This window comes from Bos javanicus, chromosome 24 (assembly GCF_032452875.1).
Source record: "Bos javanicus breed banteng chromosome 24, ARS-OSU_banteng_1.0, whole genome shotgun sequence".
In the NCBI taxonomy this organism is placed as follows: domain Eukaryota; kingdom Metazoa; phylum Chordata; class Mammalia; order Artiodactyla; family Bovidae; genus Bos; species Bos javanicus.
The window spans coordinates 20,257,582-20,279,743 of NC_083891.1; the positions used below are offsets into that span (position 1 = coordinate 20,257,582).

General features: G+C 36.8%; 1 protein-coding gene across 5 annotated transcripts in view; it reads right to left on the minus strand.

The window, feature by feature from the left end:
- Nucleotides 1-22,162, minus strand: part of KIAA1328 (KIAA1328 ortholog) — a 427,554-nt gene that overhangs the window by 358,829 nt on the left and 46,563 nt on the right. For all 5 annotated transcript variants that reach the window (XM_061400423.1, XM_061400422.1, XM_061400426.1 and 2 more), the window contains exon 5: nt 6,335-6,450. In XM_061400423.1, the coding sequence (XP_061256407.1) occupies nt 6,335-6,450 (116 nt within the window). The remainder of the gene's footprint in view (nt 1-6,334; nt 6,451-22,162) is intronic.

The window sequence follows — 22,162 nt, forward strand, 5'->3', positions numbered from 1 at the left end:
GGGATTTTTCAGGCAAGAGTTGCCATACTGGAGTGGGTTGCCACTCCATTTCCTTCTCCAGGGGATCATCCCGACCCGGGAATCAAACCTGGGTCTCCCACATTGTGGGCAGATCCTTTACCCTCTATGGGCTTCCACCAGGGAAGCCCATACACAAATGTAAGACATCTTACTAATAGAAGTACTAGATGTACATAAAAAAGGTAATGGGATAAAAACAATTTGCCATTATTTTGATGCCTCAGAATCAGGCATCAAATTCATAACAGAATTACGAAAGTTAAGCAGTGTGCTGCATTTCATACAGGATGGTCTTGAGATACATCTAGGTGGGGAGAAGTTCTAGATTGCTGTACATTTTCAGTTTTTATATGGTTTTTAATAGTTTTAATAGCTAACTCTGTCAGCTTCAATATCCTTACTGTAGCTTTTTTCCCTACTTCTAATTTTCTGCTTTTAATGGACTTATAAACTAGATTCCAGACAATGAGTTTAATATTATATGTGTGATAGCCTCAAGAATTTTCATGTGAGAAAAGTGCATTATTTAGGGGACCAGAGCAGGAGTCCTTCTTTTTACTTTCATCTTGGATGAGTCCAGAAAAGTAATATGTAAATATAACTCACTACCACAGAGTAACTTAAACTCTAAAGGGTTATTGAAATGAAGTATATGGATAAAATTTGATATAGTTTTTTATTTTCTGCAAACATTTATCAGCAATTTCTCCCCCCTTCAGTTAGCATTAATATCTAAGTATTTTTAAAAGAACAAAATAATATTCAAGAACAGCTCAGGCAACAGTAATACTAGTAATAATTAGTTCTTTCCTTAAGCATGCTTATTTCTTCTTAACACAATGGTAAAGGGTTATTTAATCTGTTATGATTTACAATGACAATATTATCCTGATAATATACAATAATAATGGTTCAAAACCTGCTAAAGTTATACAGCATCACAGAGCAAATAAAACAGCCCCCCAAAGTACAACTTAAACAGTATTAGAGATATTTATTAGATTAGTAAAGCAATATTGTCTAGGGCTTGCTAAATGGAATTAACTGACTTTATCTAAGTACACCAAATATATCCTATCACCATAATTCAATTTGTAAACATTAAAAAAAAACACAATATTTATTCAAAAGGCCAAGATTCATCAAAGCTGATAAGGTGTCCGGCAACATACTTTGCTATATTCATATGTCACAACCACACTGCCAGGCACCAAAATACCCTCTCCTCTGCCTATAGGCATCTTCACTAAGTTTATATTTTTAATTCTCCCCAAACTGTTTCTAAGACTGGAGAATCTCCTGCCTTTTCTTATGAAGGATCAGAAATTTTAATTAGAAAAAGAAGACTAACCCTTTCTTTTGAAGTTTATTTCCTTCCTCATGAAACTTATTTCTATTTATTATCCTACCCTGCCTACCCACCCAAGACCACTGCACTCAGATCTGTGATAGAGCTTCCTATAAGAATGGTTGTTATTCTCAGCAAAAGTCTATCAGATCGTGGTAGTCTGGCTCATGTAGCAGAGATGTATACAGTTAAATAGAAAGCTTTGAATACCTCTTATATATTACTGTTATTCAAACAAATGATTCCTTTTTATATAATTAGATGAAATTCTTTTGAGTTTTCTCTAGCCTAATTTCAGCACAGATATACTAAGACCTTTGACTCATTCTAAAAACATTCCTCAGAAAGGTTAAGGCTGGTTCCTTTAAAACTCTTTTTTCCCAGAGCAAGGTTTCTAAAATGACCTCTGATACAGTGGGCTCAAGGATCTAAGCTCTAAGCACCTCTAAACCTCTTCAATTGACTAAGTCTCAGTCAGAGAGATAATGGAACAGATCAGAAAGAAAAGAAAACAAACATTTCTGTCAGTCTGGTTTCTGGGAGAGGAAAGTAAAACCTGTTTGCCCTTGATAAGCACCCAACTAGTGTAAATGAGACAGAAAGATTTCCTCCTTCATAGAAGCAGAAGACAAAGCACATCTATTTCACTCTCATGAAAAAGCCAAAGTGTTAGTCGCTCAGTTGTGTCTGAGTTTCTGTGACCCCATGGACTGTAGCCCACCAGGCTCCTCTGTCCATGGAGTTCTTCAGGCAAAAATACGAAAGTGGGTAGCCGTTACCTTCTCCAGGGGATCTTCCTGACCCAGGTAGCCAGGGACTGAACCCAGGTCTCCTGCATTGCAGGCAGACTGTTTACTCTCTGAGCCACCAGGGAAGTCCTTTCACTCTCCTACTGGGCCTCTAAGCAGCCTAAGCATCTGCTTAACCTAATGAAAACCATCAAAACCCCACTGAAGAAAGGAAGAGTTGAGAAACAGAGGAGCTAGTCAACTCATTCCTCATCTAAATTAATCATAGTAATAAGGAGAATTGCTATCTGTGTTTCAGTATTCCAAAGTAAGAAACACTGCTAGATTCTTTACACACATAAAGAACCTACCAAATTTCAACAAGCCTGCAAAAAAAGGCATTATTAGGTATCCATATATTATAGATGAAAAAACACTCAGAAAAGTTCAGTAGCTTTCCCAAGGTCAGACAGCTCATCAGTACTAAAACAATTTTGACTCTAAAGCCCATTGTGCTTTCTTGTCTGTCACTTCCCTTGCTCTGTCAGTTAAGAGGGAAGTCAGCAAACATCAGACTTTACTTTCCTTCTGTAAGCTTTTGATACCATCCTGAGCTGAGACATATATTCTGGAATTACAATCAGCTCAAATATTAATCAACTTTTATAATGGCTACATCCTCTGTGTCTTACACTATTACATGCTAACATGTTTCAGAATTATTCCTATTGGACATATTATTCTGTCCCTTTCAGATTTACCTCCCCATTCATACACATTTAGTTAAGGAAAAATCTACTAGGTTCATCAGATTGCTAGACCTTGTAAATGGCACATTCATTTACATAGCTAATTTCTCAGGAAACAAGTTTTCTTTGTTCAAAGACTAAAAACTACTAAGAGTGTTTATGTTTTACTAATAAATTCTCTAATTAGCATAAGAACAAATCCTTGAAAAGTTTGATCCAAATGCAAACATGTAAAATATTGTCACTCTTTTCTACTAAGGGACTGGTCTGGTTTCATATAATTAATCAATAAATCCTATTATTAGGACTTTTATAACAAAAGAACCCCATAAATTAGGATAACACATCATTAAAATGCCAAAAATCAGAATCCATATAGTTTCTCATGCAGAAACAGGCTTTAAATAATTTGAAATTATCTCATTTCATGTATGTGAGTTTGAATCATTCATGTATGATAGGTAAATGTATCTGTAGTTAAAATTATATTGTTTTAAATTATATTCTTGTTTTATGTCTCTAAGTTTTACAGAGTTTTATGTACAGTAAAATCACCTATATTAACCTTTGACAGGTTTATACTGGTAAAGGAGATTCACACCTGAGCAACCCACTTGGGAAAAAAGACATGGATCTCACTGTTTTTTAATCATATCTTCCTTTCTCTTTTCTTTGACAAGTTCCACAAATACCACTTATCTTTAGGTGACTCAAAAAAATCTTAAACCAATTACACTAATTAAACTATTTTAATTTTTGAACATGGTCTAACATTTACTCCAATCTTCACTCACAATAATAAAACTCAAGTCAAATCTTTTTATATCAAAATAGGTCTAACTATGATTCATGTCTAAGTCTTTGTATTTTCCTTTACTTTTTAATTTTACAATTTAGATCAGAGTAAGCAAACTTTTCTGTAAAGGGTCAGACAGTAAATATTTCAGGCCACAATCTTTATTGCAACTGCACCACTTGCAGCTGCAGTGCAAGAACAGCCACGGAAGATACACAAGGGAACGTGTGCGGCTGCACTGAGCTGGCATTGGACAGATTTGTTCCATGGCAGTGGGTTGACCTATGTGCTAAGAAAAAAGGAAATACTGTGTCACTACAATCACCTGCTGCTGCTGCTAAGTTGCTTCAGTCGTGTCCGACTCTGTGCGACCCCACAGATGGCAGCCCACCAGGCTCCCCCGTCCCTGGGATTCTCCAGGCAAGAACACTGGAGTGGGTTGCCATTTCCTTCTCTGATGCATGCAAGGGAAAAGTGAAAGTGAAGTCGCTCAGTCGTGTCCGATGTATCTTAATATTCAGCCTGACAAAAGAAATTATTCTGTCCATAATCATGCTGAATGTCAACTGCTTCGATACTATATACAATTAATCTTGACCCAGAGAGTGCTAATTGTAATAGTCCACCAAAGTTAAACTGTGCTTTACCATATAGCCACACATTTTTTTTTTTGTTAGGCTAGCACCAGATAAACAAGGTCCCATTCTAACTGTAGCCAGGCTTTCTAAATTGTCTGCAACCTCTTTCATCTCTCATCTTATTTCTCAGCCCCAGTTCCACTGTACACAATACTTTTTTTTTCTCTTCCCAGGAAGATCAAGGTATCAACACCTCCTCCGTATACAAAAAGTGATTTCAATCTCCCCTACTTCTGCTACCAGAGTTGAAGGCTGACTTCATTTCCAACCCCCTTCCCTGCTGCCTCCCACTGTATAAATTGGACAAGCTGAATGCTCAATTTCTCAGCCTCCCCTGCAGATTAGCATGTCCACATGATAAAGTTCAGGACAATAAATATCTCATGAAAGACTGCTGGGTGGCAGCGTGGAGGGAAATGCTCTGACAAAAACTGTATGTGTTCTAAAAACGAACAGGGAGTCATAACTACCAGAATGGCTTCCTTCCTCTTTTTTTCTGCCTTAATGGAAACATAATAACTGAAATTGGAGCAACCATCCTGGAACCTGGAATCCCACAATCATTAGAAGAAACTAAGAGAACTCTATAGACCCATCACTGAAAACTTTAAGCCACTACAGCAATGCCAGCGGCCACTTATCTTCAGAACTGTTACGTGCAAAGTAACAGACCTGTAAAGCAAGCTTGCGTTACACATAAAAGCACTCCTGGTCTACCTTTTCTTGAAAGTGCTAGGGTCCTGAGCCACTACTCCTTCTGTAAAGTGAAAGACTAACACTGGCTGAGCATAGTTGTAAATTCTGACTAAAGAGTGCTGTTTCAATCAAGAGAAAAAAGCATCAAGATGAAAATCACCAAAGGGGGACTGCCTGAGAGTTGACAACCCAGGGCAATAGAATCAATGAAAGGAAAGAAAAGTGAAGGCTCAAGATTACTCAAGTGCTAAAGAACAAATATAATTGGAAAAGTACTCCTTTGAACTTGGGGGCCCATAAAACTAACAAATGTCCTACTCCACAAATCAAATTGGAGAATTCTGATTATATTAATCTGCAATCACACATTCCCGCTGTTTGAAAAATGCAAGTTCAGATCTCAATTTTAATAGTTACTTTTTGTGCATTTTCCCCCAGTGAATTAATTTATCTTTATGCTTCTCTTTGCTTTGTTTTCTCAAAGGTATAGTTACTGTCAATATGTGATCATTTTTTGACACTCAAAGTATCTTCAAAATAATTATTAAAAGTCACATAAATTACGATACTGACAATAAGAACAATGGTTCCTTCAGGAATTCACATACCCTGGCAGATCCAGGATCCTAACTTTAGGGACAATCACTTCTCTTTTTTGAAAATGTCAGTACAAAACACCCCAAAGATAAGCAATTCTACCCAGTCAAAACAATTTCAGCAATACACTTATTTCAACTCATATATCCCTTAAAGTACAATCCTTGAGTTAAAACTTCAGTTTTTACTTTATTTTCTCACGAATAACACAAGCATACATATTTATACTCACACACACACACACACCCCCCTCTAATTCTACACCCAATAGTTTCTCTTCCATGAAAACAGTTTGGTGGTATTATGCTACAGTATAAATATCTATCAATTACAACATCTATAAGCTACAACGGATTTTTTTTAATGATATTAGAGTAGAATGCCTTAGAACTGTCAAAGGTTTAGCCAGAAAGAATACCAAAGACAAAGATGTTTTGGGCTCAATTACAGTAGTGGAACAGAATTTAATAAAGTTCCAACACTACATTTTAATGCCCGAGTTTCTTCCTGTCTCTCTGAGTTGACAAGTATGTGTGCCACTGTGCAGCAGCAGCAGTGGGAACAGCTGGACGGCTGCACCAAGCACCAAGGGAGCCACGGCACATGCTGCTAAGTGTCGTTCCGATTACCTCGAAATGGCAGCCCATGCAGATTTACACTAGGTTATAAATTAGAACAATTATTTCTCTGGAGTTTACATTTTCTTCATGAAACAGTCAAACTTTCTGAACGTTAAAAAAGAGGACTTTCAAAAAGGATATCTTCCCTTTCTTTGATGATCAATTCATTCTGTTCTTCCAACTGCCTGATCTTCTTCTCAAATGATTCCTGCTCAGCTTTGAGTCTTTCTTCTGTCACTTCCTTTTCCTCACTTACTCTGAAAGAAACGAAATGCCCATGAGAATAAAATAAAATAGGTACCTACAGCTGTGGTTTACCAAAACTAGATTTCTTCCAGAAGTATGTTGGTTTTTTCGGGGATACTTTATATCTTTAAAATTTCTTCTCAAATTAACCTTTCAGAAGGGACTCTTCAACGCCTTTGTAATAAAACGTGTATGTGATTTTTACATTAAGAATTTTTGCAATGGTCAGAATTGTCTTAAATACAGAAAGTCCTATACCTTATGGGTTCCCAATTATGATCCACGACAGAAAAGTATCTAATACAAATATTTCACCTCTTCATTATCAAACTGGCACAATTTATATTGATTTAGATTTTTTCCCATACTTCTATTTAAATTCTAACAATAAAACAAACATATATATATATAGATAGATCTCACTTAAATATTTCACTAAACATGCATGGGCAATTTTACTTTTTCCTGGTACTTACACCCTGCAATCCTCAGTAGCATATAAATGACTGGACTGGAATTTTTAAATGGAATTGACATAAAAAAGGTCTGCACATTGATTCTTAGTTCAAAAAGGATTATGAAGTTAAAAACACTGACCAAAAATATGTATCTTTAATGCTTAATTCTGAAAAGCATCCCAACTTAAAAAAAAAAAAAAAACCTGAACAATAACAACATTAAAACTTACCTTAACAAAGGACAATCTAAATTTTTATGGTACTCTGTGAACAGAAATGTTGGTTCTGAATTTCTGTTACTGGCAATTAATTCTCCAAAAAGAGTACAACATATTTTACCCTATTAGATCACACTGGGATATGTGTAAGTGAAATCCACAGGGGATCCATATTTTTTCTCTGAGCATCTAAACTTATTTCCTCCCACACCTGTATTCTAACAGAACAGTTTCTGAATAACATGGACTCCACAGCCTTTCTTTTGTTGCTAGATGGTGATAAGATCAATGAGATAACAGAATGAAAATTAGAATTTTGAATGTTCAAGAGTTGACTGCATCTTTGAATTCATTTGTGTGAAAGTGCATGGCATACAATGTTTTTTTAAAAAAAGGCTTATCTTCTCTTGCTTATCATGACATTCAAATCATTTCCCAACTCCTATAATTTACATGTAGCACAGTACTAGGCCCATGAATGGGACTCAGGACCTTCTTTCTAAGAGGATAATCTCTAGTGCTGATACAATTACAAGGAATCCAGAAAACTAAACAAAGAGCAAATACATATATACATAGAGGATTTATACTCTGGTTTCAGGTTATCCTGCCTCTCTTGTTACCATCTTTTTACAATGTCTGTAAGTAGGTAAGAGAACATTTATTTTCATTTGCTTATTGAAAAATATTAGCCAAATACCTAATATAGGAAAAAATAATCACAGTAACTTTACCCAGTTATGAGATATCCAAAAGGAACCTCACAATAGCCCACTGTCATTTCAATCCCATTCATAAAAGCCATAGAAATATGAGGAATGACCACAGATTTGTTTCTTCAAGAAAGCAAGGCTTCAAGGTCATAAAAACAGTAACAAAAAAGTCCACTATTGTATTGACCCAACATCAAAGTAAATTCACAAAGTATGTCTAGAGCCTGCTAGGTCAGAACATCTACCTCAACATTTAGTTACTCCCTTTGTTGAACGTAAAGAAAATCCATGAAAACTATAGGGATCATTAAGGGCAAAAAATGACTGTACATATATTCCATAATGCTATGATGAGCTTTCCCCAAAACTTAAAGTACTCTATCTAGAAAAACCACTCTTTTCTAAATTTAGTTTCCAGAGATGTTTGAAAATTTTGTTGCTACACTATTCAAACAGAGCTTTTTTAAAAAAATAAAATCTTTTTTCTTATCACTATAATCAGACTACCCATTAGTGATTATTATGTTCTGGAAGGCTATAAAATTAACAAGCTGTGTTAAACACAAAAGGCAACACTTCTATAGGCCTATCTAAAGATATGCATGGCTTCTCTGTGGCCTATTAGCATAGTTAATAAGAGCAATTATATTAATACAGTCTTAAATGCTGAGAGCTTGCCAATAAAACAAACTCAAGATTTTATATCCACTTGGAAATATGTCTTCCTGTTTATGTTCAATATTTCCCATGAGGTGTATACATGAGAAATTATCTGGTATCATGACCTACATTTTTTATCAAAGCATTCTCAGACCACAAAGTAACATAAAAATACCTAATCTTCTATCTAATTTAGAGTATAGCAATAAGCTAGTTAACAAAACAAGAATCTAAATACACACAACAAAGGGAAATATTTGACTATAGGATAGGAAGTTAAAACTCTGGACAAGAGGATATTCCCAGTGTTGGTTTGTTAATTATTTACAAGAAGGACAATAGTCTGTTCATAAAGTAAGAAATCACCATTTCAACATTTGTTTAATGTCCCAGAGTATTTCTCAATAACATTCACAAATTGTACTCTTTTTATCTAACAAGAACAGAGAATTCATACACTTAGGAGTTGCATGGTTGGGCTGAAAACCAAGCCAAAAGGCCTGAATTTACTTGAAGCCTTATGTTTTACCTTAAACATCCCTAAATATTTTTTTATTTTACTCAATAAAACAATCTTTTCTGTTTTAATATAAAAAGTTTCCCCACGTTCATCTATTTTTTACTTTTTAGTAAAACTAATGTTCAAGAAAGAGATTTACTTTATGGTTTTATATACCCTCAGTGTTCTTCCAGGTACTCCAGGAAAGAGTACTTTCACACTAATATGAAAGACAAGGTGAAGGCAGTAAAGTTTCTAACCCAAAGAGAATTAATTAAGGCTCACGCAATGGTCAATCAGATAAATTTTTTTCCCTGATTGATACCTCACATTTCAAAGCAGAGAATGCTGGTTGCATTTCATAAATTCTCAGTATTAACTTAGTGGGTAAAATTTAGAGATTAGATATCCTAGATTTTATAGGATATCTAGTAGAAAGAAAAGGATATATTGTTTTCGAGCAAACGTAAATGCATGGTGAAAAATAAGGGCTTCCATCATTAAATACGTACATACACACAAATATATACATACACAAACATATATATATAAGACTGTGCTTTTCTCCTATGATCACAAACAAGTCAAGAAATGTCTGCTCCTGCTACTTCAATTCTACTTTATATTAAGAGATTACAGTCAGCAGTTAGGTAGGGAAAAGACATAAAAGGTGTCTAGATTATAAAGGAAGAAGTCAAACCATTTCTATTTTATATGACATTTTATATACAGAAAATCTAAAATACCCACTTAAAAACTATTAGAGCTAATAAAGGAGTTCAGTGAGGTTACAGTATAAAAGATTAATATACAAAGTCAATTATATGTTTATACACAGGCAGTAAACAACCTCCCAAAAAATTAAGGAAAAAAACTCCATGAATATTTGCATCAAGAAATAGAAAACACAAAGGAATAAATTCAAGAGAAGAAGGAAGATGAGTCCATTGAAAACTATAAAAATATGGTGAAGAAATTAAACGCCTATATAAATGGAAAGACATTCCATGTTCATGACTGGAAGACTTAATATTGTTAAGATGGCAATATTCCCCACATCAATCTTCAAATTAAACTCAATCTCTATTAAAATCTCAGCAAGTTTATCTGCAGAAATTGACAATTGATCCAATCCTTAAATTCATATAGAAATGACAGCGACTCAGAATACCTAAAATATTCCTGGAAAAGGAGAAAAACATGGGAATTTCACACTTGCTAATTTAAAACCTTACTTCAAAACTGCAATAATCAAGAGACTGCAGTACTGTCATAAGAACAGACATATAGGTGTACAGAACATAAATAAACACTTTTATAGTAAACTGAATTTTCAATCAGAGTACCAAGATAATTGAAGAGAAAGAATTGTCTTTTCAACATGTAGTATAGGGATAACTTTCTGTACACATGCAAAAGAATAAATGTGGGCCCCTATAATTCAAATCACTTACAAAAATTAGCTCTAAATGAATTAAAGATCAAAATGTGAGAGCAAAAACTATAAACTCTTGTAAGAAAACATAGGCATAAATCTTCATGACCTTGAGTTAGGCAATGGTTTCTTTGATATAACACCAAAAACACAAGCAACAACAAAAACAAAAAATAAATTGGACTTTATCAAAATTAAAAAACAATGCAAAGAATAGGATCAAATTTTTGCAAATAATATATCTGATAAAGGACTTGTAAATGGAATATATAAAGAATATTGAGAAGCCAAAAATAAGAAGACAACCTAATTTGAAAGGATCTGAATAGATATGTCTTCAAAGAAGATACACAAATAGGCAAAAAGCACATGGAAAGATGTTCAACACTATCAGCTATTAGGTAAGAGGACAGATGAAAATCTTCATAGATTTCTGGTGGAAATGGAAAACAGTGCAGCCACTCTGTAAAATAGTCTGGCAGTTCTTCAAAAAGTTAAATAAAGAGTTACTATTTCAACCAGCATTCCTACATATATATCCAAGAGAAACAAAACTTATGTCCACACAAAAACTTATACAGATATGTTCACAGCAGCATTACCCAAGGTCAGAAAGCACAAATAATCCAAATTCCATCAACAAATGAATAGATAAGTTAAATGTGGTACTATCTATGAAATCTAATATTATTTGGCATAAATAGAAATGGGGTACCAATACATGCTGCTGCTGCTACTGCTGCTGCTGCTAAGTCGCTTCAGTTGTGTCCGACTCTGTGCGAACCCATAGATGGCAGCCCACCAGGCTCCTCTGTCCCTGGGATTCTCCAGGCAAGAACACTGGAGTGGGTTGCCATTTCCTTCTCCAGTGCATGAAAGTGAAAAGTGAAAGTGAAGTTGCTCAGTCATGTCTGACTCTTAGCAACCCCACGGACTGCAGCCCACCAGGCTCCTCCATCCATGGGATTTTCCAGGCAAGAGTACTGGAGTGGGGTGCCATTGCCTTCTCCACCAATACATGCTGCCACAGGAATAAACCTTGAAGTCATCATGCTAAGTTAAAGAAACTAGTTTAAAAAGACTACATATTATACGTATATTATCTGTATAGTCAAAGTTATGGTTTTCCAGTAGTCATGTATGGATGTGAGAGTTGGACCATGAAGAAGGCTGAGTATTGAAGAACTGATTCTTTCAAATTGTGGTGCTGGAGCAGACTCAAGTCTGTTGGACGGCAAGGAGATTGAACCAGTCAATACTAATGAAAATCAACTCTGAATATTCAATGGAAGGACTGTTGCTGAAGCTCCAGTACTTTGGCCACCTGATGCAAAGAGCTGACTCACTGGAAAAAAACCATGATCTTGGGAAAGCTTGAGGGCAAGAGGAGAAGGGGCGACAGAGGATGGGATAGTTGGATGGTATCACTGACTCAACGCACATGAGTCTGAGCAAACTCAGGGAGATGGTGAAGGACAGGGAAGCCAGGAGTGCTGCAGTTCATGGGGTCACAGAGTTGGAGACAACTTAGTGACTGAACAACATATTATACATATAATTTCGTTTATAAGAAATACCTAGAATAGGCAAATTCACTGAGACAAAAACTCAGTGAGTTTTGTTGTCTAAACAAACCTCGAGTGGCTGTCTAAGGCCAGCAAGGTTGGTAAAAAGTGAGAATGACTGCTAATGGGTACAGTATGTAATGGGTACATGGATTCTGATATAATGAGAATTTTATAAAATTGATTTTGGTAATGACTGTACAACTCTGTGAATACACTAGAAAAAAAATAGAAAAAGAAATCAGAGGAATTACTGGGAAGAATTAGATGACTTGAAATATACAGTAAATATACATCTAGTAAAACTAGATGACATGAAAATATACAGAAAATCCGAAAGACATCACTAAAAAACTACTAGAACGCATCAATGAGTTCAGTAAAGCTACAACATACAAAAATAATATTCCAAAATATGTCACATTTCTATATACAAACAAACTTCAGAAAGAGAAAATAAGGAAAAATTCCCATTTACAACTGCATCAACAGATTTTCAAAAATCAGGAATAAACCAACCTAAGAGGCAGAGGAACCAGAGATCAAATTGCCAACATCCGCTGGATCATCGAAAAAGCAAGAGTTTCAGAAAAACATCTAGTTCTGCTTTATTGACTGTGCCAAAGCCTTTGACTATGTGGATCACAATAAACTGTGGAAAATTCTGAAAGAGACGGGAATACCAGACCACCTGACCTGCCTCTTGAGAAACCTGTATACAGGTCAGGAAGCAACAGTTAGAACTGGACATGGAACAACAGACTGGTTCCAAATAGGAAAAGGAGTATGTCAAGCCTGTATATTGTCACCCTGCTTATTTAACTTATATGCAGAGTACATCATGAGAAATGCTGGGCTGGAAGAAGCACAAGCTGGAATCAAGATTGCCAGAAGAAATGTCAATAAACTCAGATATGCAGATGACACCACCCTTATGGCAGAAAGTGAAGAGGAACTCAAAAGCCTCTTGATGAAAGTGAAAGAGGAGAGTGAAAAAGTGGGCCTAAACCTCAACATTCAGAAAACGAAGATCATGGCATCTGGGCCCATCATTTCATGGGAAATAGATGGGGAAACAGTGGAAACAGTGTCAGACTTTATTTTTGGGGGCTCCAAAATCACTGCAGATGGTGACTGCAGTCATGAAATTAAAAGACACTTACTCCTTGGAAGAAAAGTTATGACCAACCTAGATAGCATGTTGAAAAGCAGAGACATTAATTTGGCACAAAGGTTCGTCTAGTCAAGGCTATGGTTTTTCCAGTGGTCATGTATGGATGTGAGAATTGGACTATGAAGAAAGCTGAGCGCCGAAGAATTGATGCTTTTGAACTGTGGTGTTGGAGAAGACTCTTGAGAGTCCCTTGGACTGCAAGGAGATCCAACCAGTCCATTCTGAAGGAGATCAGCCCTGGGTGTTCTTCGGAAGGAATGATGCTAAAGCTGAAACTCCAATACTTTGGCCACCTCATGTGAAGAGCTGACTCATTGGAAAAAACTCTGATGCTGGGAGGGATTGGGGGCAGGAGGAGAAGGGGACGCCAGAGGATGAGATGGCTGGATGGCATCCCTGACTCAATGGACGTGAGTCTGAGTGAACTCTGGGAGTTGGTGATGGACAGGGAGGCCTGGCGTTGCTGTGATTCACGGGGTGGCAGAGTTGGACATGACTGAGCGACTGAACTGAACTGAACTGAACTGAAGAGGCAAAATGGGGCTTCCCTGGTGGCTCAGAGGTAAAGAATTTGCCTGCCAATGCAGGAGACATGGGTTTGATCCCTGAGTCAGGAAGATCCCAGGGATGTGATCTTCCCTGGAAATGGCAACCCAAGCCAATATTCTTGCCTGAGAAACCCCATGGACAGAGGGGCCTGGCGGGCTACAGTCCATGGGGTGCAAAGAGTTGGATATGACTGAGCAACTAAAACAATAAAATGGTTTCTGTACTCAAAAAACCGTAAGACACTGATGAAAGAAATTGAGGGCAACACAAACAAATGGAAAGACATGCGATGTTCATGGACTGGAAGAATTAATATTGTTAAAATGACTGTACTACCCAAGGCACTTTACAGATTCAATGCAATCTCTATCAAAATACAGAGGGCATTTTCTAAGAACTAGAACAAATAATTTAAAAAACTCTATGGAAACACAAAAGACCTTAAATAGCCAAAACAATCTTGAAAAAGAATAGAGCTGGAGGCAACACACTCTTACTTTAGACTGTACCATTAATACAGAACTACACTAATCAAAACAGAATGGGCCTCAAAGGAAAAAATACACACAGATCAGTGGAACAGAATAAAGAATCGATAAATAAACCTATGCACTTACGGTCAGTTAATCTACAACAAAAGAGGCAAGAATATACAAAGGATAAAAAACAGTCTCTTTAGTAAATGGACCTGGGAAAACTAGGCAACTACATGCAAAACAAAGAAATTAGAACATTTTCTAACACCATATACAAAAATAAACTCGAAATGGATTAAAGACCTAAATGTAATACTGGGGACCATAAAACTCCTAGAAGAAATTATAGCCGCAACCACTTTGGCAAGATCCTAACAATATTTAAGGATCTATCCTCTAAAACAAAAGAAACAAAAGCAAAAATAAACAAATGGGATCTAATTAAACTTACAAGCTTTTGCACAGCAAAGGAAACCAACCACAAAATAAAAAGACAATCCACTGAATGGGACAAAATATTTGCAAATGATATACCTGATAAGGGGTTAATATTCAAATAAACAGCTCATACAACATCAAAAAAAACCTGATTAAAAAAAGGTCAGGAGATCTGAATAGACATTTTTCCAAAGAAGACATACAGATGGCCAAGAGGCACATAGAAAAGATTCTAAACATTGCTAATTATCAGGGAAATGCAAATTTAAGCCACAGTAAGATATCACACTTTTCAGAATGGCTATCATTGAAAAGAAAACAAGTAACAAAAGTTATCAAGGATACAGAGAAAAGACAACCTTCATATACTGCTGGTGGGAATATAAATTGGTACAGTTACTGTGCAAAATACTATAAAGGTTTCTCAAAAACACTAATTTGAAAAGATACATGCACCTTGGTGTTCACTGAAGTGCTATTTATAAATGCCAAGATATGGAAGCAACTTACGCATCCAGAATGCATACATAAGACATGGTAAACATGTATGAAAAAAGTGAAAGTCTATGTATCACTTGATTATCAAAATGGAACACTATTCAGACATAAAAAAATGTGACTTTGCCATTTGTGACAACATAAATAGATTTGGAAGATATTATTCTAAGTGAAATAAACCAGAAAATGACAAATATGTACGATATCACCTTACATGTGGAATCTAAAAAATATAACACCAGAGAATATAGCAAAAAAGAAAGAAACTCACAGATACTCACAACAAACTAGTGGTTACCAACGAGGAAAGAGAAGGGGAGAGGGAAGGGAGGAAGGGCAAGCAAGGGGTAAAGGATTTAGAAGTACAAACTATTACTTTAAAAATAAATAAGCTACAAGGATATAATGCACAACACAAGGAATTACAGGTAATGTATCATAATAAAGTCAATAGAATATAACCATTAAAGTTGTGAATTACTATGTTGTACTTTTGAAACATACAATATTGTACAGACAATACCTCAATTTTAAAAAGTGAAAAAATAGAAAATCTTAAAAAGAATCAGGATTTCCCTGGTGGTCCAGTGGTTAAGAATCTACCTGCCAATTCAGGGGACATGGGTTCAATTTCTGGTCCGATAAGACTCCACATGCCATGGGTCAACTAAGCCCGAGCACCACAACTGCTGAGCACGTGCTCTAGAGCCCACAAGCTGCAGCTACTGTGCTCATGCGCTGCAACTCCTGAGCCTCGTGTGCCTAGAGCTTGTGCTCCACAACGAGAGACGGCATCATCATGAGAAGCCCATGCATCACAACAAAGAGTAACCCACGCTCACTGCAACTAGAGAAAGCCTGCACGCTGCAGTGAAGACCCAGCACAACCAAAAATAAATAAGCAATTAATTAAAAAGAGAGTTTGACTTCAAAAAAATAAAAGAGAATTGAACTGCATATTCTATTCCTATTAAGGAATGACTTTCTTTCCCTTTAAGTGTAAGTGGTTAAAGACTCCAGGTGAAATAAGAAATCTGAGATAAAAGGTAGAAAACATGATTTCCCCTAAAATTAATATAATAGTTTAGATATCAAAAATGGAAATGACAAAAATGAATCTGAATACAAGATTAAAGATTAGGTAGAGAGAAAATTAATAAAAATTCATGTTTTAAAAGACCTAAAACACATTTTCAAGGAACAAAGCATAAGAGGCAGTATGATATATAAGAGAATAAAGGAGAAATCTTACATGATCATCTCTAAATGCAAAAAAGGCATAAAAACTCTTCTACAATTTAGGAACTAAAGGAATTTCTTCAGTCTAATAAGGAATACCCTTAACACACCGTATCTGTTGTCGTTCAGTTGCTAAGTCACGTCCGACTCTTTGTGACTCCATGAACTGCAGCACACCAGGCTTCCCTGTCCTTCATTATCTCCCAGAGTTTGCTCAAACTCATGTCCATTAAGTCAGTGATGCCATCTAACCATCTCATCTTCTGCTGCCCCCTTCTCCTTATGCCTTCAATCTTTCCCAGCATCAGGGTCTTTTCCAGTGAGTCTGCTCTTCTCATCAGGTGGCCAAAGTATTAGACCTTTAGCATCAGTCCTTCCAATAAATATATTCAGGGTTGATTTCTGTTAGGACTGACTCGTTTGATCTCCTTGGAGTCCAAGGGACTCTCAAGAGTCTTCTACAGCACCACAATTCGAAAGCAGCAAATCTTCGGTACAGCCTTCTTTATGGTCTAACTCTTGCATCTGTACACAACTACTGGATAAACAAGTATAATATAGTTATACATCTTCTATGTATACTTCTTCTAGTACCGTTCTTCTGTGTATTCTTGCCACCTCTTCTTAATCTCCTCTGCTTCTGTTAGGTCCTTGCCATTTCCGTCCTTTATTGTGCCATCTTTGACCTTTATTGTGCCCAATTTTCCTAAAGAGATCTCTAGTCTTTCCCATTCTATTGTTTTCCTCTATTTCCTTGCACTATTCACTTAAAAAGGCTTTGGTATCTCTCCTCGATATTTATAGCACTCTGCATTCAGTTGGGTATATCTTTCCCTTTCTTCTTTGCCTTCTTTCTTCTTTTCTCATATATCATATCATATATACATATGTATATGTACAAAAACACATATGTATATATACATATAGCATCTCATATATACATATCTGTAAGGATGGAAAAAACCCACTCTGTCCCCTTCCTTGTACTTCAGGAATAAATCAGGAGTGTCAAGAATTACTACCTCTGTTTAATAATGACTAGAGACCGTGGCCAGTGCAATAATGAAAGAAAATAAAATGCATACAGATTGGGAATAGGTAAAATTTTATGGTATGATTGTATATGTAAAATTATTAAGGAATCACAGAAAATATATTAGAACAAGTAAATTCAGGAAAATCACAATGTTACTGTGATAGCCAGCCTCTAAAATGGGTCCCAGTAATCCCTGCCTCTTGCTATTCTTTAATTCCCTCCCCTTGAGTATGGGCTGACCTAGTGACTATCAAAACTGACTAAATATAACTTCTGAAATTAGGTTACCAAAATATAGTGACTTTTGTTTTTAATTATTTTGTCTCACTCTGATAGGAGCCAGTTGCCAAGTCCTAATCTACCATATGGAAAGGCCCTTGGAAAAAAAACTAAGGGAGGCCTCTAGAAACTCAGTCCCAAGACACAACTAGAAACTGTAGGAAGAGAAAGTACGATGTGATGGCAGAAAATTTACCAACATCCTTAGAAACAGGGAAAGGAAGAAATACGCTTAATAAACTGAGTAACTGATCTACCTAAGGAGGCTTCCAAGTAAAGTGTTGAAAGTGCTGGCTGGTTTCATCCTTGTGTTTATAGTAAATTGGGAGAAGAGCGAGAGAGAAGTTGAAGGAAAGGCTATTTAAACAAAAATGAGGCAGGATTTTCAGTTTCAAAAATGCTCAGCCTCTCCAGAGAGTAAAACTGCTAAAATTAAATGTTTTCTTAGTAGACTGAAAAAGCAGGACACTGCCAAGAAAAACAAACTGTGGAGATACAACCAAGGTACTTACTGTTTAAGGCCTTAAAAAGATCAAAGTTGATGCCTCAATAGAGTCAAACAAAAAGTACTTTAAAGAGATTAAGACTGGTTCTCACAAATTCTCTCAAACAATAGGGCCTCTAGGAAGCTTACTAGTATTCTAAACTGCTAAAATTTTATGATTATGTTAGGTAGCCATAGATAACTAATACAGATTTTTACATATTAATCAGTCATTTTAAATACCTCAGATCATTCCACCTGCATCTGCTTCTTCTGTTGCTTTATCTCTTTCCAACATGATGTTTTATCTTGCTTTTTCATATACTCACAGTTTTACTGGTATCTGGATATCCTCAATAGGACAGTAGAGACTGAGGCAAATAGTCTCTATGCTTGGCAATGGCAGACTTCCTCTGGCCAGGTGTGTAGCATGGGGGTGTGTTTATCTATCACATGTTAAGCATGTGTGTAGCATGGAGGTGTGTTTATCTATCTCGTTAGGCAGGTTTAAGCTTTACTGTTCCCATCGTTACCCTCAGTATACCACAGGCCTCAAATCTCTCTAGGGATACACCCCCTCAGGTGGACCAGATGTTTCCGCAATGTCTGCTCCACACTTAGCTTTTGGTCTTCCCTTCTAGAGGGGTCTGTATCTTGTGAAGTTCTCATTAGTAGTGAGTTGTTACTTTTATTAGATACTTATTAGTCTAGACACGGGAATCTCTATTATTGGAGTGGTGTTCTCTATTATTCTCATTAGGCTTGTGCTGATCAGACCCTGCATACCTGAGTCTTAGAAGTGCTTCTGTCTCTTTTCCATAGTTCTGATATCAGCATGTAACCCTGTCCTGCCCCCAAGTTATTTTCTGCCTATCCCCAGCCTCAGTGGTTTTTACCAGTATCATAAGGACTGTACTTTAAGGAATCCCTCTTTCTAAACTTATGGTTATTGATACATAGAAAAGATACAGGAGAAGGATCCAGGAAATATTCTGTGCCCTTTCCGTAACAACTGCTGTTCCTCCTCCCAGGCCTGTGCCAAGAGGGATAGGTCAACAGAGCTCTCATCAAGTGGGGCCTGTGGAGATATTCTGCAAAAGAACTCAAGCTGCTCCTACATTTGCTGCCCTCGGAGGCTCCCCATTCTAACCTGCCCACATCTGGCCTCTACCAATTTGTTGCCTATGTAACTGAAATGCTCTCACGCATTTTCAGAGGTGTCTGCCCATATAAGCCAATGCTCACATCTCATCTTTTCCTGTAAGCATGCATCTCTCTGGAGATTTTGAGTTGGTTAAATTGAGGTCTCTGTTTCAAGAAACGTCCAGAGCTTGCAGTTTGTTCCACCTTATTTTTAAGTGTAAGGTTGAGAGTAACAATCTCTACAGCCATTTACACTTAGCTTTGCAAATATTTAAATATATTTATATATCTGGTTTTGCTCCTGTTAAATAAATTAACCAAGGAAACCATTAGACTGAGGTGCTTCTAGTACCTTAGCAGCCCGCTTAAGTAAGCTAAATCTATGCCTATAATGCCTCAATGTGAAGAAATCAAAATCTAAGAACCACCTATCACAAACATCCACCTACTTTTTCCCAAATAAGGCAACCACGTAAGCTACAGTCTTGTAGCTCATTTGGTAAAGAATCCACCTATGATACAGTAGACCAGGGTTCGATTCCTGGGTTGGGAAGATCCCCTGGAGAAGGAAATGGCAACCCACTCCAGTATTGTTGCCTGGAGAATTTCATGCACTGCAGCCTGCCAGGCTCTTCTGTCCATGGGGTCGCAGGAGTCAGACACGACTTAGTAACTAAACCACCACCACGAAGTTACAGCCAATCAAATACTTCTCTTGCTTTGCTTCTGAGCCTGCTCTATAATAAAGTCTCTCCCCTCACTCTTGAGCATAAAGGCCTCCTCACCACTTTCAGTTTAGGGCTTAACTATTGGATTTTTGCTCAAATAAAGTCTTAAAAATATAATATGTCTCAATTTATTTTTGAAAACTCTTTTTCTCCTAACATCTCCCAATTTTCAAAGCTGGAACAATTTTAACAACAAAATAAATACGTTTAGACAATAACCCATAAAACTATGACATTTATTAATATTAAGAAATAAACTGAGGCATTATTACATTACCTACAGGAACCAGGAAAGAGATTTTTATAGAGAGGAGTTGGAAGCCAAGCAAGGAGAGTATTTTCTTGGCTACTGTGTAAGCAGCTGCCTTATTTAGGAAAGCCTAGGTGGCTGTTTGTGATGTGTTTGATTTCTTAACATTAAAGCACTGATATATATACAGGTTTTGGTTTGCTTATTTAGGCTACTAAGGCATTAAAGCCTCCTAAGTCTAATGACCTCCTTATTTAACTTGGTATTAATTTAAAAAGAGAAAAACTTAACAGGGGGAAAACCTGGCAGAAGCCACCTTAACCAGGTTCAATTCAGTTCAGTCACTCAGTCATGTCGACTCTTTGTGACCCCATGGACTGCAGTATGCCAGGCTTCCCTGTACATCACCAACTCCTGGAGCTTACTCAAAGTCATATCCATCAAGTTGGTGATACCATCCAGCCATCTCATCCTCTGTTGTCCCCTTCTCCTCCCGCCTTCAATCTTTCCCAGGATCAGGGTCTTTTCAAATGAGTCAGTCCTTTGCATTAGGTGGCCAAAGTACTGGAGTTTCAGCTTCAGCATCAGTCCTTAATGAAGTGATCAAGGTCAGTATTATCAGGAAAAAGACATACCAATTTTTCAGGTAGACCCTGCTATGACATACTGGAAAGACACATCACTTCTCTGATATTCTTACCAAAAATGCATAATCTGAATCTAATAAAGAGAAAACACTAGACAAATCCATATTGAAAGACAGTGAACAAAATATCTGATTAGTGTCAAGGTTATGAAGCATTAAAAAACTATCACAGATTAGAGAAGACTAAGGAGATGCGACAAATAAATATGATGTGAGATACTAAATGTTATGTGAGCTACTGAATGAGACTTCCCTAGTAGCTCAGATGGTAAAAAATCTGCCTACAATGCAGGAGGCCCAGGTTTGATTCCTTGGTGGGGAAGATCCCCTGGAGAAGTGAATGCCACCTACTCCGGTATTCTTGCCTGGAGAATTCCATGGACAAAGGAGCCTGGTGGGCTACAGTCCATGGGGTCACAAAGAGCCAGAGATGACTAAGTGACTAACACATTGAATTGAAAAATGCTATCAGCGACATGAGATTGGTCAAATACAAATAAAGTCTCTATTTCAGTTGATAGTACTGCACTACTGGTTATTTCTTAGTATTGATAACTGTACTCATGCTCAGGCACTTCGGTCGTGTCCAACTCTCTGCAACCCCATGGACCACAGCCCACCAGGCTCTTCTGTCCATGGGATTCTCTAGGCAAGAATACTGGAGTGGGTTGCCATGTCCTTCTCCAGTGATAAAGTATGAAGTGAGTAAAGTGAAGTCGCTCAGTCGTGTCCGACTCTTTGTGACCCCACGGACTGCCTACCAGGCTCCTCCATCCATGGGATTTTCCAGGCAAGAGTACTGAAGTGGGTTGCCATTGCCTTCTCCGGATAACTGTACTATGGTAATGCAAATGTTAATAGTATGGAAAGAGGAGTAAAGAATATATGGAAATTCTACCTTTGCAACTTTTCTCTAAGCCATAAATAATTTCAAAATTAAAAGTTAAAAATAAACAAACTCTACCCTAACATAAACAGTGTGTGTATGGAGAAGGAGGGGGAGTGTCAAACAGGGATTTTATTTTATTGCAGCTTTTTTATAACAAGATGATAGTTTTAATGGTTGTATAATTATTCAATATATTAAAATTAGAGGCCAAGGTATACTATGGAGTGAATAAAGATGTAATTTCTAGCTCTGCAAGAGCTAGCATAAAATATCACTCAATATTATCCAGTTCCCTTTGTTACATCTTAATCAACTACTTTCAAAAGTAGTAGAAAAAATGAGGTAT